This window comes from Alosa sapidissima, chromosome 8, assembly GCF_018492685.1.
Source record: "Alosa sapidissima isolate fAloSap1 chromosome 8, fAloSap1.pri, whole genome shotgun sequence".
Lineage (NCBI taxonomy): Eukaryota > Metazoa > Chordata > Actinopteri > Clupeiformes > Clupeidae > Alosa > Alosa sapidissima.
In genome coordinates this window covers 15,964,580-15,981,819 of record NC_055964.1, presented here as the reverse complement: position 1 = coordinate 15,981,819, position 17,240 = coordinate 15,964,580, and the positions used below count along the sequence as shown (strand labels likewise).

The 17,240-nt window shown below is 41.0% G+C and overlaps 2 protein-coding genes and 1 long non-coding RNA gene across 5 annotated transcripts in view; 1 reads left to right on the top strand and 2 right to left on the bottom strand.

Annotated features, from left to right (window-relative positions):
* The first annotated feature begins 1,009 nt into the window (after window positions 1–1,009).
* Window positions 1,010–17,240, top strand: part of LOC121714739 — a 22,592-nt gene continuing 6,361 nt past the window's right edge. Inside the window, exons 1-2 of the long non-coding RNA XR_006033415.1 lie at window positions 1,010–1,021; window positions 5,240–5,243. This is a non-coding gene — a long non-coding RNA (uncharacterized LOC121714739). The remainder of the gene's footprint in view (window positions 1,022–5,239; window positions 5,244–17,240) is intronic.
* Window positions 1,817–7,519, bottom strand: ch25hl3 (cholesterol 25-hydroxylase like 3). The gene is made up of 2 exons (XM_042099754.1): window positions 6,908–7,519; window positions 1,817–2,619 (listed from the first exon to the last, which is right to left on the bottom strand). Exons 1-2 carry the CDS (start codon window positions 7,504–7,506, stop codon window positions 2,169–2,171), a joined length of 1,050 nt encoding a protein of 349 aa, XP_041955688.1. The 5' UTR covers window positions 7,507–7,519; the 3' UTR covers window positions 1,817–2,168.
* Window positions 10,909–17,240, bottom strand: part of erlin2 (ER lipid raft associated 2) — a 23,701-nt gene continuing 17,369 nt past the window's right edge. For all 3 annotated transcript variants that reach the window (XM_042099756.1, XM_042099758.1, XM_042099755.1), the window contains exons 8-12: window positions 15,985–16,043; window positions 13,793–13,884; window positions 13,441–13,530; window positions 13,027–13,106; window positions 10,909–12,623 (exon numbers count right to left, since the gene is read on the bottom strand). In XM_042099756.1, the coding sequence (XP_041955690.1) occupies window positions 12,447–12,623; window positions 13,027–13,106; window positions 13,441–13,530; window positions 13,793–13,884; window positions 15,985–16,043 (498 nt within the window). In that variant the 3' untranslated portion in view covers window positions 10,909–12,446. The remainder of the gene's footprint in view (window positions 12,624–13,026; window positions 13,107–13,440; window positions 13,531–13,792; window positions 13,885–15,984; window positions 16,044–17,240) is intronic.

Genomic DNA, 17,240 nt, shown 5'->3' with positions numbered 1-17,240 from the left:
ACACTCACAAGCGAAAACACACACACAGAGAAGCAGACATACACAAAAGCAAACACACACATACACACACTTATTTACATACAAAAGTTGTAAGAGTAGGAGATGGAAACAAATTGACAAGCGTGAATTATTTTTGCAGAGAGAATGTGTAGAACTGATCGGCGGTCATATTTTGTACCACTTTGCGGTACATCTAGTTACTGTTGTTTTGGGAAGTATTTCTCATGCAATCATGCTGAGTAATGCAATGAAATCATTGTAATAGTTTGCAATTTTACATTAGTAAAGCAGTCCACTGATATGTACAGTATGCTTTCACTGACTAGCCTGACGAGCCAGACCCACATTAAAATGTAGGGTTTGGGCACTCACCATTCGCAGTGCTCAGTCCGAGGGGCGGGATAATCGGTTGTCTTTCAAATTCCCTCTGCATGCAATAGGACAGCGCTGAGTCCCATGCGGAGCTAGTAGTTTTGCCAACTTAAAACAAGCTTAACTCGTGTCACACTGTTGGCCAACTGCAACATCTTCTTTGTTTTCAAGTAGCAGGGAATACAAGCCAAACCGTTGCAACTCTGCCATCAATCATTATGTTAAGCCCGCTTAACGACTCTATACACGATTTGATTGGCCTGATAGAAGTTTATTTTTTCGAGGTCAGAAAAAGAGGTCTCGGCTCAGAGTTGCTAGACTAGCCCTGGAAACAAATGTTATTTGCTGCCGCTAGGGTGCGTCTAGATTTCTAGGCTATTCACTGACTGATTTAATGTCAAATGTGCAACAACAATACCATAACAACAATAATGATAATGGTTTTATATATCCAGATACATTTTGTTAATAAACTGTTTGCATCCCTGCATATTGCAGTCCAGTCTGTGTGAGTCACTGTAACAAAAAGTCAGCTTAGCATAACGCTACTTCCTTGAATGGACCAGTGTGCCATTTAGGGGTGAAATATTCATTGATTTTTAATTGAAATCGTAACTTGATCTAACGCAACCAAATCGCAAAGGCCGCAGTTAATCGTTCGGCTTATGACTGATTATTTGGGAGTATTTTGCTACTTCTTCAGTCAAGATGATGAACATGTAGCAACATTTTAAAAACCACCATAGGCAGCAGCATGATGAATACAGGAAGTTGTAGACTACTGTCATGTTTAAATGTATTACATGGTGAATAGGCTAACCTGAAGCTTGACTTTCAAAAATTATATCACAAATGAAATCACAATCATAATGTCTGTCAGAGAATGTACCATGTAGAATCGTAATTAGAAATTAACCCCCAAAACAGTGTTGCCAGAGTTACCTTGAAAAATTAATCTGATTACTGATTACTCCTTTACCTAACTTAGTTACTTTACTGATTGCTTGATTTTAAAAGTAGCAGCTGCCGACAACACTCCCCACCGCCTTAACATAAAAATGACAACCGGTTTTGCCAATAGCCTATATCACTTTATTGGAAGTGCATTTTAACAGTAACATGAGACATTCCAACCTGCAAAAAGTAATTTCAGGGAGGTATCCCGAAGCCCCCCCCCCACAAACAATTTTGCCTACATAGATACTGAAATACAGATGAATATGTTTGTCTCTTAGATATTGAAATAATGTCTAGTCAGAACACCAAATAAAGAAGGCAGATAGAAATTGTGTTAATAAAATATGTAGACTTTGGTAGTTTGGGCTTTTCATGTAGCCTTGGCAACTAGCCATCTAATATAGGCCTGAATAATATGCAAATTAAATGACACTTGTTAAACTCAACTCAACAAGTCTTTTGCAATCATGTAACCCGCCATAGGCAATGCTAAAGTCATCTGATTGGTTGATTTAGCGAAACAGGTCAATCAGGATGCTCTCTGTCTTGGATGCGCTTCAGACACACACGCACCCTCCCTCTCTGTCGTGTGTGAGCTATATTCTCACTTCAGATGCACAGGCGATTGATGCTCGGGTCAGATTACAAAGTGGTCAGAAGTAACACGTCACTGCATCACTGGTGGTAAACACAGAAAGTTGTTCTTGTTGTTTGAGTGAACTTGGGACTCAGAAAAAGGCAGTCAGGTTCAGAGAACAATGCTCTTTCTTGGAGTCAGGATATGTCGTTGAGTACCAAACCTTTATCTCTATCACACAAGCTCAGGTTCTCGCCACATCTCATGGGTCCTTTCTTGGGAACAAGTGGGCCGTGAAACTGGGATGCAACTCTCCATCATGTTTGAGGACATTAGCCTCATATTCCTGTCTAGTAGTGTCTTCCGTCAATACTGTCCCAAAAATCCAGTCCCAGTGTCTGAAGTATGGGGCATAGTTACCTTTGTACCGTTGGTGATGGGCCTGGTGATACCGTGCACCACTAAAACATGGGAGCAGGTGGTGGAGTGCCCATGGCAGGTCATAACCACAATGGTCATCAATGGCAAGATAGGTGTTGAGCAGGTGAAAGAGGGCCTCACTCAGTGGATGGCAGTGCACCAGTGCCGCACTGACCAGCGCCATGATCTGGAGGGAGACTAACTCGGCTATGCTAGCATCCTGAGCAGCCAGGGCGAACATGCTGTGGTTAAGGTGATGTGTGCGGTGGACCTTCTGGAACAGCCAAGGAACCCTGCCATGTATAAACAAAGAGTGGAGTGAAACCTTGCGCGTCTGTTTCATTAAAGGTTGTATCAGCGATTTCAGGCCCAAAAAAGGCCCAAACATAAATGATCACATTCATCTAATCTTTCGATCCGCTAGCTGCCTGCCCCATAAGCAGCCGTCAAAAAACTAGGCAGCCTAGGCTCTGGGGGGGGTGTTCAAAAAAACAACAGAAATCAACAGAAGTGACGTATCCCCGCTATCGCTGATACAACCTTTAACCATAGCAACATTCATAAACATGCACAATTGATATCTTTGATAGTAGTGTATAATTGATATAAACATGCACTATTGATAATAGTTTAAATAAATTAAGTCTGTTAAGCCTTAATCAATTCAATTCAATTCAGTTTTATTTATACGCCTTTCGTGCCAACAGCAATACAAGGTGTTTAACAACAGCACCTACAATTAAGATAAAACAAAAAGAATAATAAAAACAATAAAACGTGTAAAAATACAAATAAAAATCAAGGTGCAAAAGTCATAACATATGAAGTATGCATATGCATACAGAAAAGACATATCAAGACCTAAAATTCAAAACGGTCAGGGATTTAATAGAAGGCAAGGCTAAAAAGGTATGTCTTAAGATGTTTATTAAAAAGTTGTTTAAGATGTCTTAAGATGTTTATTAAAAAGGGAAGGACCATAGTGAGTGAAGGCTGCCTGAGGATCTGAGTGGCCGTGATGGAAGGTACGGTGAGAGCAAGTCAGATAGATAAACAGGCGCAAGTCCATTTAGGGCTTTAAAAACCAAAAGTAAAACCTTAAAATCAATTCTAAAACTGACAGGGAGCCAGTGAAGGGATTTTAAGATAGGGGTAATGCGTACTCTCTTTTTGGTCTTGGGCAGAACACGTGCTGTTGCATTCTGAATTATCTGCAGCTTGTTAAGATTTTTTTTTTGATAGGCCAGTGAAAAGGGTGTTCCAATAATCAAGCCTGCTAGTAATAAAAGCAATAAAAGGCCGCGCTTTGGATATATTTCTGAGATGGTAGAAAGCACAACTGGTGACATGATGTGACTCAAAGTTCAGATCTGGGTCAAGGAACACACCAAGATTTTTGGCAAGGGGTTTGATGTTCTGTGTCAGGGTGTTTAAATTGTTACTGATAAGTTCCCGCTGAGTCTTAGGGCCAATGACTAAAACTTCTGACTTGTCTTTGTTCAGTTGCATAAAATTATTAGACATCCATGTATTCATTTGTTCAATACACTGAATGAGACTGGCAATAGGGCTGCTGTCGTTGGGGGAGACAGAGATGTAAAGTTGGGTGTCGTCAGCATAGCTATGGAAGTCAATCCCATGTCTCCTGATAATGTTATATATGGAGTATAACTGAACAAATGAAACTTGTACATCTTGTATGCTTCGTATTTTTCGTTTCTTACTGGGTAACGTTACACCTGCTGTCTGTCTGCTCGTCCCCTCTTCCTCAGACTCATTTTCCTCATCCACTCCACTATTGTCTGTACATCTGGTTTTTGGGGGCCAAGCAGCGAAGCTGCGAGGACCTCATTGTGTTTCTACGTTTTCCTATTATTATTATTATATGCAATGGAAGTCAATGGCAGCCCATAGAATCGTCTGGTAAAAAGTTGGGAAATTTGGCACACTAATTGGGGACGGTCCCATGATTCATGTCACCAAGTTTCATGTCGGCAACTCGAACCCTCTAGCGCCACCAACAGGCCAAATTTGGAAGTGTGTTCACTCACGTAACTTTTGACCCGTAGGTCCGATTTTCAAAAGTCAGGTATCGTTGGAATCCTTGCACCAAGCCGAGCCATTTTCCACCATGATGGATTTTCCGCCATTTTGGATTTCATCAAAAACACTTAAAATGTATCAGGGGTCACATACTTTCTCTGATTCCCACCAAATTTTACACAGATCATCTTCAGACCAAGCCTCACAAAAGTTATCACTTTTCGTCTTTGGAAGTATTACCGTTCGCCCGTAACAGCCAATCAAAATTTGCGGCGAAGCCGCCAAACAGGAAGTGAGCTCATATCTCAGCAACCCTTGCAGGAGGACGCTCTAGAAATTTGGTGACCTTTGACCTCTAGGGGGCGCTGTAATTAAGAAACATGCCTTTTGGCCTGTAGCAGCAGTTGTGCTTAGAATTAAAACGCACTAGTGGTGTCTGGTAATACTGTTGGAGGTCCTTAGGCCGACCCAAGCCAACTTGTGATGTCATCATAATTGATTCGGCCGCCATATTGGATTTAATCAAAAACACATACGAATTTTCGCAGGTCACAAATTTCAGCGGATCCTCACCAAAATTGGCAGAGAACATCTTCAGACCATGCCTTATCAGTGCATCGCTTTTTGGAACGATTGACAGTAGCATTCTAGCCTGGCTAGCGCCACCACTTCTCAATGAGACGTGGTCTGGGAACCAAACGTTAATTTTCTCGTATTTGAAAAAAATGCCCAGATCCGTTTATTGGGTGCCACGGATGTCTATCAAATGCGTCTGTGCATAGCTCATCATCGTCTTGCTTTCCCCCTTGTTCTGTGATTGGTCCCCTATCTCAGACGAAAATTTGCTCCATGGTCTCCAGGCTGCCTTAGCAGCGTGAATCAAATCGCGCGCAAGGCAGCATGGGAACACCCAGGCTAGTAGCATTCGGCTGTAACAGCCAATCGAAACTTGCGGCGAAGCCGCCAAACAGGAAGTGAGCTCATATCTCAGCAACCCTGCCATGTATCATAACCAAACTTACTACATAGGTTCAGGACCCCATTAGGAGGACGCTCAAAAAATGTGTTGACCTTTGACCTGTAGGGGGTGCTGCAATTAGCAATATTGCATTTTGATCTGTAGTTGCGATGTGTTTTATCGATCTTTTATTTTTGGATGTGAAACTGATGACAACATGTTCCATCCAGTTCATTCTAATGCGTGCGTAGTAGGGCGGGGCGGGACGGGCAGGGGTGATTAGGTGGGGGGGCTGGCTGGCGGAGGCGGTGGCAATACTCAGCCCTGTTTCAGCCCTACAAAATCAGTTATGTTTGATGTGACACTTGTTGAAAGTGTTGATCGCGAGTGTCTGCTGAGTTCTATCTTGTCGCCGTGGCTACTCCTGCCTATTCTCCTTGGCCCCCTCATTGCTGCTTGCAGCTATATTTGAGCTTGTTTCTGTCCCTTTTTAAAAAAATTAAAAACAGGTCCATTTTGTGTTTCACCCTAGCGGAACTACTGTAACGCCGCCTGCCTGCAAACGTGCGCTGCGGTCAAGTTTTGCCATGCAGGCAGGCTGTGATTGCATTCAAAGGCGTTGCAAGTGAGATAGGCCTACTGTAAGCAGAACGAAACTAAAGATCACCTCGTTGAAGTCATACAGTAGACTACTTTTGTTTTTATCAAGCTTGGGCCAGAGATGATGGCCTTTGGCGAACAGTTTCACCAAATTTGGTGAAATCTCGCCAAAACTACCATGCGAGGCACCAATTATAGCTTGACGAGCCGCATGTGGCTCGCGAGCCGCGCAATGAGTAACACTGTAATATAGACAGGCTTGTGCAAAATTCCAGAATTGAATTGAAACTGGCTCTTAAATTACAATTAAATTCTTGAATTTCACTGGCATTTCAATTGAGGTAGTAAACAGGAAGCAGAATTGCAATTCGAATTGTGCACAACCCTGGTTATAGACGGTCCCTAAGTAGGTCGACTGGAAGAGAGGAGACGAGCTGGAAGCAAGGAGACGGGCTATACTGCCTGCCAACACTGGGTGACCATTCCGTGAGTAACCTAGACTGTAAAAACCAAACTGGTCTCTGTTGGCAGCCCAGACTCGAAAAACTGGCAACAAACTGGGGGCTGTCGCCTAAACAAAACAGAAACCCTGCCTGGAATTTCTCTGGGAATACTGAAAGTAGGGATCTGGTGTGTTTTGTTTGGCCCTTGGTTATAATATAATGTAGGCTATACGTTTTAAATATATAACAATATATAACAACACAAACAAACGCGATTCCTGAATAGCATACACATGTTTCATATCAATGTAGTTTCATGTCCAAGATAGGCTACTGCATGTCTGCAGTGAAGTGCAGTCATTTTCCATGTCCAAACTGCTGCTGCATATGAACAGCAAGAAAACTCACAAGAACACTTTTTGGGACAGGCTATAATGTAATTCCCTGTTGACAAACACACTTCAATGCATTAGCCTGTATAATTACTTACGAAGGAACCAACAGCTTAGCTCAAGGAATGGCTTGAAAGAGTCTTACCTGTGCATTAACAAATGCCATATGTAGAAAAATGTGTCAAACATAAGTAGGCACAGTAGTATTTCTGCAAGAGCGAGGAGGCAAGACGGCGCCTTCTCAGGTAAATCAGTTTGTCGGAGGCTTAGAAACAGTGCAATAGATGGCAGAACACCAGTCAGGTACTTGAAGACTATTCTTCCAAGGCAATCCAGCCATATCCATTGGTCAAATGGTTCGTAAATCTTACTCTTGATCCTGTAGTAATGAATCCATTGGAAACGGTCTCCGAGTAAATCAAACACCAAGTAAGGGACGCAAAAAAGAACATGGACAGAAAACGCGATGCATGCGGCCAACACAGGTGACTGGAATAATACCTGTCTCTCGCGCATGTGATCCCAAATCGGCTGCAGCAAAGGTTCTGAGTACCTGTCAGCTAACCAGCATGTATCATTCATCATAATGTAATATGCATAGAGCTGAATCTCAAATGGACTTTCACGGACCACGACTTCCACGCTAGTCATCAACAGAGAGAACTGAAAACGAAATGAAATTGGGAAAGGGGGGATCTCCCCAAAACTCACGGATCCAGAAAGTAGGCTATCCCTTTCCTTCATCTCCGTATCTCCAACAGTGGCCTAAGCTATTTATTTTCTTTAGACAGATATGTTTGCACTTCTTAAATGAGGATATGGTTATGCATATGAGCCTAGCCAAGGTTAGGTTATTCTCAGTGCGATATGCCCGTCCCAAAAAGAAATTTTGGGGAATTCTGGATAGTGATGACTCGAGCGTTAGTCCTTGAACCAGAGGGGGTGGTTGGTAGCCTACCATCTGAGGGAATAAGTCTCATACAGTGTTTTTTTTTTTTTTTCAAGGTATAGGCCTACTAACTACCCTTAGAAAATCACTGCTTTGGTAGCAGCTTATTGTGTGCTATCAACCTGTATGTCTGTTACGCTGATGCAAAAATCGTAACTACTGTAATATATATCCACACAACACTTCCACCGCTGAGTATTGACATGTCAATATTTTTTTGTCTTGCAGGTTTTCTGAAATATTATATATGAATATGCAAATTATCCATTATCTTATGAAATATGCAATAATTTGCATACATTTTTAAGTACAGAAATCTTAACATTGGATAAAGTCTGGTTTGCATACAATTTCAGAAAGGTTGCAAAACAAAACATATGACATAATGTCAATAATCATCTGTGGAAGTTTTGTGGGGATATCTACAGTATTGGTTAAAATGTTTAGCTGCACCTGTAGGATATCCCTCCTTAGACATAGCCTACAATGGACATAAATAGACTGTTAAAACACAAAAAGCTATCCCAAATGCAATGCTATCACATACTGTCTAATTCTAGGGTGGTATACCTTCTCAAAAATCACTATTGAACGGTACTAATTGACCGGTAACACTTTATAATAACTACACATAATTCATCATTTATTAAGCCTTTGTTACTTATTAGTTAATGGTTTGTTCATCATTAGTCATTTATTTTTCATACATAATTTATCATCAGTAAAGCATTTGTTCACACAGTTATAAATGGTTTGTTCATAGTAAATAAGCCTATATCTGAAATATGTTAATATATTATTATGAATACTTAATAAATGATGCAATTGATGAAGTAATATTTCCATTATTTAACAGTTGTTACATACACATGCACTAATAATTAGGGTGAGGATACATATTTTATAAACCTCTTCCTAATACTATAATTCATGATTAACTCAGGAGTTACAAGTGGTTAGTTAATGATATTTTGTGAGCTCATCTAAAGTGAGGACGTTTTATGCCTTGCAACACATTTACAAATGAGTTAAATAAAGTTTACATTTGCATTTATTCATTTAGCAGACAATTTCACTCAAAGCGACTTACACGTGTCAATGAAATTAAAGGGCAAAGCCACATTGGTGGACGCCGGGGCTTGAACCCCCAACTTTATGGGCTCCATATTCACTACACTACCTGTGTCCAGTGGTATTACAACAGTCAATTCAAAAATATAATAGAGATATGTGTGTTTACTATGAACAAACCATTTTTAACTGTGTGTAAACATGATTTACAGATGAGAATTATTAATGCTTTACAAACAAAGAATACAGCATTTAATAATAGTTTACAGATGTTTAATACTACATGCTTAACAGTGTGTAGTAGAAGAAAACAGAAACTCTTGCATAGTTGTAGGTGTTTCTATCTTGGCCAAGGTACTTTGTAGTGTAGTGGATAAGGTGCTGGACTAGCATGCAGTAGCCTGAAAAGTTGGGGGTTCGATTCCTGGCTTTCAGTGTTGTGTCAATCGATTTAATTGACATTTGTAGCTTGTCTGCTAAATGAATGAGTGTTAATGTAATCTTTACAACTCATTTGAAAATGTGCAAGGCAGAGAAAGTCCTCACTTTAGATAAACTCACAAAATATCATTAACTAACCACTTGTAACTCCTGAGTTAATCATGAATTATAGTATTAAGAAGAGGTTTATAAAATATGTATCCTCACCCTAACTAATCATTAGTGCATGTGTATGTAACAACTGTTAAATAATGGAAATATTACTTCATCAACAAAATATTATTGCATACTTTATTAAGTATTAACAATAATTTATAAACATATTTTAGATACAGGCTTATTTACTATGAACAAACCATTTATAACTGTGTGTGCAAATACGTTATTTATGAGAATTAACATAGGAGCAATGCTTTACAAATGATGAACAAAGCATTTTGTAATAGTATGTCTCATAGCCCATCTCGGCTTGTCCCCTGCACTCCAAAATCTGACGCTAGTTAGCCGATGCTACCAACAGCTTTTTCAATGGTGGTGCTTCGGCATCGGGCTAGCCATGCAAATAAATCACTGTTTTACACTATTTACGAGGCAGGGCCCTCGGAAGTCTACCAATGAAGTGTGGAGATACATTCAGCCTCGTAAATGGTGTAAAACAGTGATTTATTTGCATGGCTAGCCCGATGCCGAAGCACCACCATTGAAAAAGCTGTTGGTAGCATCGGCTAACTAGCGCCAGATTTTGGAGTGCAGGGGACAAGCCGAGATGGGCTATGAGACATACGTTCACACTCGGTATCATGTTTCAACACACTTTAGGTCAATATCACACCGGAATTCTCCTTTAACAAATGATGAATTGTGTGTAGTTATTATAAAGTGTTACCAGCATTTTTTGCTAATCTTACTAATATTTTTTTACTACATGTTCCTATAGGTGTCTAGTAACCTGTCCCAATTTATCCACGGCCAAATCCTCGGGGAAACGCCTGGAGAGCCAATCAAGTTTGGGGTGCCCAGAGTCTGGGTGAAAATAATGATTTTTTTTTTTTTTTCCCAATATAAGCTTTTGCAATGTCTAACTAACTAACTTGTGGCAGCCCAACGCAACCTACTGGTTAGTGCTTCGGACTTGTAACCGGAGAGTTGCCGGTTCGAACCCCGACCAGTAGGCCACGACTGAAGTGCCCTTGAGCAAGGCACCTAACCCCTCACTGCTCCCTGAGTGCTGCTGTTGTTGCTGTTGTTGCAGCTCAATGTGCCGGGATTAGTGTGTGCTTCACCTCACTGTGTGTGCAGTGTTTCACTAATTCACGGATTGGCATAAATGCAAAGACCAAATTTCCCTCACGGGATCAAAAGAGTATATATACTTATAACTAGGGATTTTTAGGGGTGCTGAATCTATCTATGCCCACTTGCATAACAACTGAAATGGCTTAAATGCCAAGTTTGGACATGACCAACCCACATCCGTCTTTTTCAAGATGACATGTCACATTTAAAACTATATGTTGCCCTTATGCTGGGAACCTTTTATGTGGATTGAAGTGTCCAGGGACAATGTGCTAACACATAATGTGCCAATTACCAGGGACAATGTGGCAACATATAGCCTAATCAGTCAGTCAGAGTAATGTATCTAAACTAAAGAATAGAACAGAAAAAAAATATTCTGACAATACTTCAATCATTATACATATTTATTGTATAAACAATAAAATACACTCATCATCCCCACCCCACAATATCATTTAAGAGTGCAAAAATAGTTCCATTCAAGTCATAGTCAAGTCATCCTGAGCTGGAAGTCACTCAATGGTTCATGTGGGGACAAACTACTGTATCAAACTAAGTATCAAAACAGTAGCCAGTGTGACCAACAGGTACTTTTGATGCAGCTGACCTTAAGAAACATTTTACATTCAGGTTCCTATTTCTGAATAACTAATAGTTTTCCACAGCTAAGCTGCAATTACCTTGGGAGAGGATTCAAGAAGTTCATTTATGTCATTAAAATATGAATGACTTGTTCGGTCAAAAGGGCCAAATCCCTTCACAACTTAATTCACACCAGTGTTATCAACTCTCATGCTGTGCACAGGTATGTTAAAGTAGAGCCATTAAAAAATAACACTAGATTAAAATAACCCAATGTTTCAAGTTAAAAAGATCAATATAAGACATGCTCTGTAGTGAATGAACGTGAAAAAAAATGGTCAACTTTAGACGGTTTACAAAACTGAAAGCAAACATCAAACAGTGAGAACAACATGGACATGCTGCAGCCAATGTTAAATTATAAGAGGTATTGCCATTTGATAAATATTTTTGGGAGGACTGAAGCGGGGAGAGGCTGGCAGTGGACCAGGCATTTATTATAACAAACAAAATAAACAAACAAACAAAATCAGTGTGCCCTTACCAAAAGCCAAAAGCCCTGCAATGGTGTCTGCCAATGCAGCCAAAGGCAGAGTTTTGTTCAGAACAGCATGGGCCACACAGAATGTGGTCATCACAGCAACACTGCAGACAGGCTTCCCTGTCTGGTAGTGAGCCACTACTTCTCCCTTTCTTTCAGGTTTGTCAATAATCTGCCTGCTGATATCCGGAATGATCATAAAACAGCATTACAGTGCACTATACTCACACTGACTCAGCAGTTGCTTCCCCTTTAGAGATATATGCATTTTCCAGAGGTCTTGATACTATGGCCTGGCAATAAACATATGCGGTGGAATGAGCTGAATGAGGCCAGTAGTAATGACATACTAATCTCCCCTTTTAAGTACCCAGATGTGCTCTGGAAGAATGAAGATGGGTCTAGTTAATATTCTAGATCCAAAGGGAGAAACCCTGCTCCACATGATTGTAACACAAACAAACAAACAAACAAACAAAGTGCATAACATAATTCTACATTTAAATGCCCTCTTTGCAAGGAGAGCCTATACAACAGAAGGAAAGAGTTATGTACAGTACAAGGCGTGAGTGGGCACCGTAATGACAGATGGTTACATTCCATTACTCTGAGGGTTACACCAGCATCTGATCCTGCCACAAGCGGTCAGGTGACTAACTGTGAGTAGCTACCAGCTACACCAGCTGCCCAGCATATAAAAGGGGAGAGGGGGGTAGAGGAGGGGTGTTGTCTCTCCAGCCTAGAGGGGCTCCATCATTGCTGCAGGCCCAGGGAGTGGTGCTTGGTCTCACCCTGTGTCAGTCACTCAAAGTCCAGGACGCCCTCAGACAGCATGTCCATGGCCTTGGAAGACATGGGTGTTCCCGTGGGGCCCGAGTCCACAAACATGTGGGGGATGTCGCTGCCAAAGTAGATCTTGCTGTTGGTGGCGATGGCTTTGAACTTCATCATCTGCAAGTATTCCGGCGTGAGCTTCAGCTGTCGAGCAGGGAGGAGAGTGAGCGAAAGGAGGGAGTGAGAGAAAGGAGGGAGTGAGAGAAAGGAAAGGGAAAGAGGTTGTTTGTTTAATTTAAGGCCATTTCAGCATCTCAGGCCATTTAATGGCCAGAACATTGCATGTTAAAAAAGTTTAGAGGAGTTTTTTTTTACAATCTATGCTAGCAAGAAATTCTAAAACGTTCAAAAGGTAGGAAGGACATTACTAAATAACATCAACGACAGACTTTTGACAATAAAATTCGTCGTCTTTTGGTTTTTAGAGCAGGGCAAGAGAAGTTCAGACTGTGCAGAGGACTAGAGATGTGAATGCAGAGGCTTCCAGCTACTTTCATGTTCCAAACATATGAAATCTCTTGACTGTAAACATCATGGGGGTCTGAACCTTGTTTGCGTCAGCCGTTTTCTGGGACGAGTAGAACTCTGCGTCAGCTTTTGCCTTCTGCCTGGCCAGGTAAGCGGAGTCTGTTGGCAGAGGAGTAGAGAAGAAGAGCCAGTCAAGACACACAGCATGAAGAAACAAGCATAAAAAAATAGAACAGGTCAGGTCTGCTTCCTGGGCTCAAAAGAGCAAATGGAATATATTGGGAAACCACTGAAAGGCCTTGTGCACTCTGTCCAAATCTGACAGTTTGGTTAGTATGGCAGTATCTCTTATTTAAAAGGTAAGGGTCAGGGGATTTAGTGTGCTTCTCTCTAACACATAGCCATTCCGCAGCTGTTTTACATTCTCACAGGACATGCATCAAACTCTTATCTATGCTAACCCACACTCACACATGGGCACCCACACACACACCTTCGATTTCAGATATCCTCTTCTCCGTTTCCTTCTCCATCACTTTCTGGCTAAACTTGATCTCAGCCACCTGGGCAAGCTTCTCAGCCTCTGTTGACAAGAGGTGGAAGGGTTAAAAAAACAAAAGGCTACAAATAGAGATGCTGTGAGAAACAGAGACCAAATATGTTTAGCTAAAAATAAGCACTTTTTTTCTCATCGTTTGTAGATTTAAACAGAAGACTATCTGGGATGCTTTCCCAAAGCGCTATTATGAAACAAGTCCGCAGGGACATTGCAAATTCTTAACAAACAATTGACTTTACTGAAGCAATAGTAAATTGAAACAAATCAAACTACAATAGGCACTCACCAATCACTGCTTTAATCCGCTCCGTTTCAGCCTCCTTCTCCACAACCTTCTGAGTCTCAGCTGCAATGAGCAGTTTTGTTTTCTCACTCTCCCTGGGAAACACACACGCACACAAACAGATACACTTTCAGGAACATCTTCACTGCATTAAATTCAGTCCATTTGTAAATGATTTTGATATGTTTACATGCACACAAGTAACCTGGTCATAAGGCTTATCCTGGTTTTAATCAAATTCAGAATTTGTTATTTACATGAACATAGAAAACTGATTGTTCTTATCCCTATAGACGATGTACATTAAAAATGTACATGCAATAGTAAACAGAGGCCTGTACAATCACCGTCATAACATATGCTGAACTCCGAACCTGCACAGTGCATGCAGGATGATCTCCAACAGAGTGAGTGAAAATTAATTTTCTTCAAAAGTCTTGTTTATTTTTCTTCTTTTTCTTTCAATCTTTTTTTCTAAAAGCGTGTAAATATTTAGTGGCAAAATAAGCAACTGTGCACTATATGAGCATGTCATGGATTAGTCTGTGACAAGAAGCATTTTAATATGATGCTGATGGGAATATACACATCATAGGAATATACACGATATGGACACAATATTGGGATGCCTGCCGTTTCATGTCTTAAAAAGACATTTACTTGGGAGCGATTGGTGTGCGGACTTTTCTTTACAGTTACTACTTTTGTTTTGGCCCAGTTCAGACTGTTTGGGTGTGCGTGCTAACTGGACATTTTTCATGTCTGCCATTACATCCACAGGAACTCCAATGACATCCCATTGTAAGTCCATAGGCCATATTGACCTAAAGTGTGTTGAAACATGATACCGAGTGTGAACGTATGTCTCATAGCTCATCTCGGCTTGTCCCCTGCACTCCGAAATCTGGGGCTAATTAGCCGATGCTACAAACAGGTTTAAAAGGGGGTGCCTCGGGCATCGGCCTAGCCATGCAAATAAATCACTGTTTTACACCATTTACGAGGCTCAAAGTAGCTCCACACTTCATTGGTAGACTTCCGAGGGCCCTGACATTTAAAGGGATACCAGGCAAGCCTGATGCTTTTTCTCTATAAAGCTCCCCCTACCGTCTGTACGTGTCGATATGTGTGCGAGCCCTCGCTCGGTCTGAAGCTCTTTTCCTTTTTTTTGCATCTTCCGTCAAGGGTTTTCGCTGCTTATTCGCCAGCTCTGCCATTTTACACATGTTTGCAACAATCACTAGCGTTTTGTTAGCCTGCCTCTGTGCTGGGGATGCGGGATGTAAACAGATCCTGCTTCTCGTGATGTCTGAGACTTTGTGATACTGAAGGTCGGCGGGTAGGATACACCGAACTTGCAAGTGGGATATTATTCCTACGGGCAGTAGGGTCAGGCGAGAGAGCCTTCATTCGTCCCGTAATGAGTAATTTAACCATATACCAACTTACGAAGATGATTAATTAACACGAAAACGTTGCCTGGTGTCCCTTTAAAACGAGACATTGAGAACTTTGAAAAAGCACTGGTAGTTTATTTACAAGACGATTTACACAGACAGTACCTTCAGGAAGTTTACCGTTTGCCACCATCTTGAATTTAGTCACGATAAGTCGAGCGACGAGTACAAATGAACTGGTATGATAAGGGATCAGATTCCAAAAATAATTCCGTGGAAATGCATGGATTCCAGTTGCTGCTACTGTGAAGCATTCATGGTAAAATATACATACAGTATACTGTATATGCATATGTAAACATTATATACATATGGAAGTTGCAATGATTGCAAAGAGGCTAACTGAATTCATCTGTTTTGTTCCATCTACTTCCCTTCACTACAGACAAGCATGCACAGCATACTGAGAAGACCTCATTCAAACTGTTTACACCTTGGCAACAGGCTGGAGTGACTGGCAGTGTTACCGAAAGTCTTTTCTAAACGACCCCCTCCTTCACCCCTAACCCTCACATCCAAGAAAAGTAACATTAAGAGCTGTTTTCCCTTCAAAATGTTCTTTTAACTTGGCATGGGAAGGAATATAGAATGGACTCTTTCACAAATTGATCCTGTTTTCTGTTCCTGTTGGAACATGATTAAACTTTCCGGGAGTTTTGCAGTAAATCACCTGGTCTGAAGCTCAACTCCTTGGCAAGAAATCATGGCCATACAGGTCAGCTCAAAGCATATACTCACATGAGTTCATAGTTCCTGCGTATGGTCTCAGGAATATTGGGCTTGGTGACTCGAACTGCCTATGAATGAAGAAAAGATTGAATGAATAACAGCAGAAAAAACGTCTTTCATGGAAATATTGATTCTGTATAACAGAGGCCCTGAAGAAAAGCAAAAATCTGTGCCTCCTCAACATGCTCAAAATCCCCTTGTTGACCTCCTGTATTTTGTTACAGCGCTTTTGAGTGATTTATACTCCTGATGTTAACAGAAAACACTCAACAGGGACTCATGAACATATTTTGGCAAACACCCATATCGAGCCCTTTTTGGGACAGCATGCCAACAGGAGGGCAGAGCAGGAGTAGAAAGATGTAGTGGTGGTGGGAGGAAGATTAGTCACAGCCAACTACTGATTACTGACTGCAAAAATACAAATCCTGGATGGGGTTCTGTGGAACACAATGGGGTTGGGGTTCTGTGGAACACAATGCCTGATGACTAACTTATTTCCTGGGAAAGAGAATCTGCACACGTTTTTCTTTTTTTTTTACTGTGGAAAACATCTGTGATAAAGCAAGCATGCTGATTAACAGTAGCCTAATGATAGTCATCAGATCCGTTTGGAAAATGGATTTATTCCGGAGAGCTCATCGACGTTTGATTTTATTGTCACCTAAGTCAGTGTTTTTCAACCACTGTTCCGGGACACACTAGTGTGCCGTGAGAGATCATCAGGTGTGCCGCAGAAAATTACCCAAATGTCACTCACTGGTCCAGAAAAGCAACTTTTGCATCAAATAATTTATAACCACATGCGCTCATTGATTGCATGATTGCACTATTTGTGGTATGCAGGAATTGTACAACAGGGGCTCCATATCAAGTATTCACAGAATCACCACATATCCAGTTAATAACAACAATTAAATTAGATATAGTCATCTACAAATGAAACAGAGGGCGCTTGTTTTATTGAGCAGGTCTTGCATAGAAGCCATAATAAGGCCATATCTGTGTATTATTTGAAATTTTAGGCTATGGTATGTTTATTTTTTCTTCACACAGGATGTTAGTGTGCCGTGGGACATTTTAAGTGTCAAAAGTGCCGTGGCACAAAAAAGGTTGAAAAACACTGACCTAAGTAATAAATAACATCTGGTATTTTAGTGGAATTGTTGCCGTGTCATAGTGTACTAGCCTAAGTTACAGGTTATGATGAACATGGGGTCAGGTAAGTGTTCTGACTAGCTGTAGTTACTAAATTGGAGAAACGA

Coding starts and splice junctions, on each gene's coding strand:
- ch25hl3 (XM_042099754.1), bottom strand. CDS start 7,506: ATGAAGGAAAGGGATAGCCTACTTTCTGGATCCGTGAGTTTTGGGGAG. Junction 2,620..6,907: donor TGGCATTTGTTAATGCACAG/GTAAGACTCTTT, acceptor TATACATGGCAG/GGTTCCTTGGCTGTTCCAGA.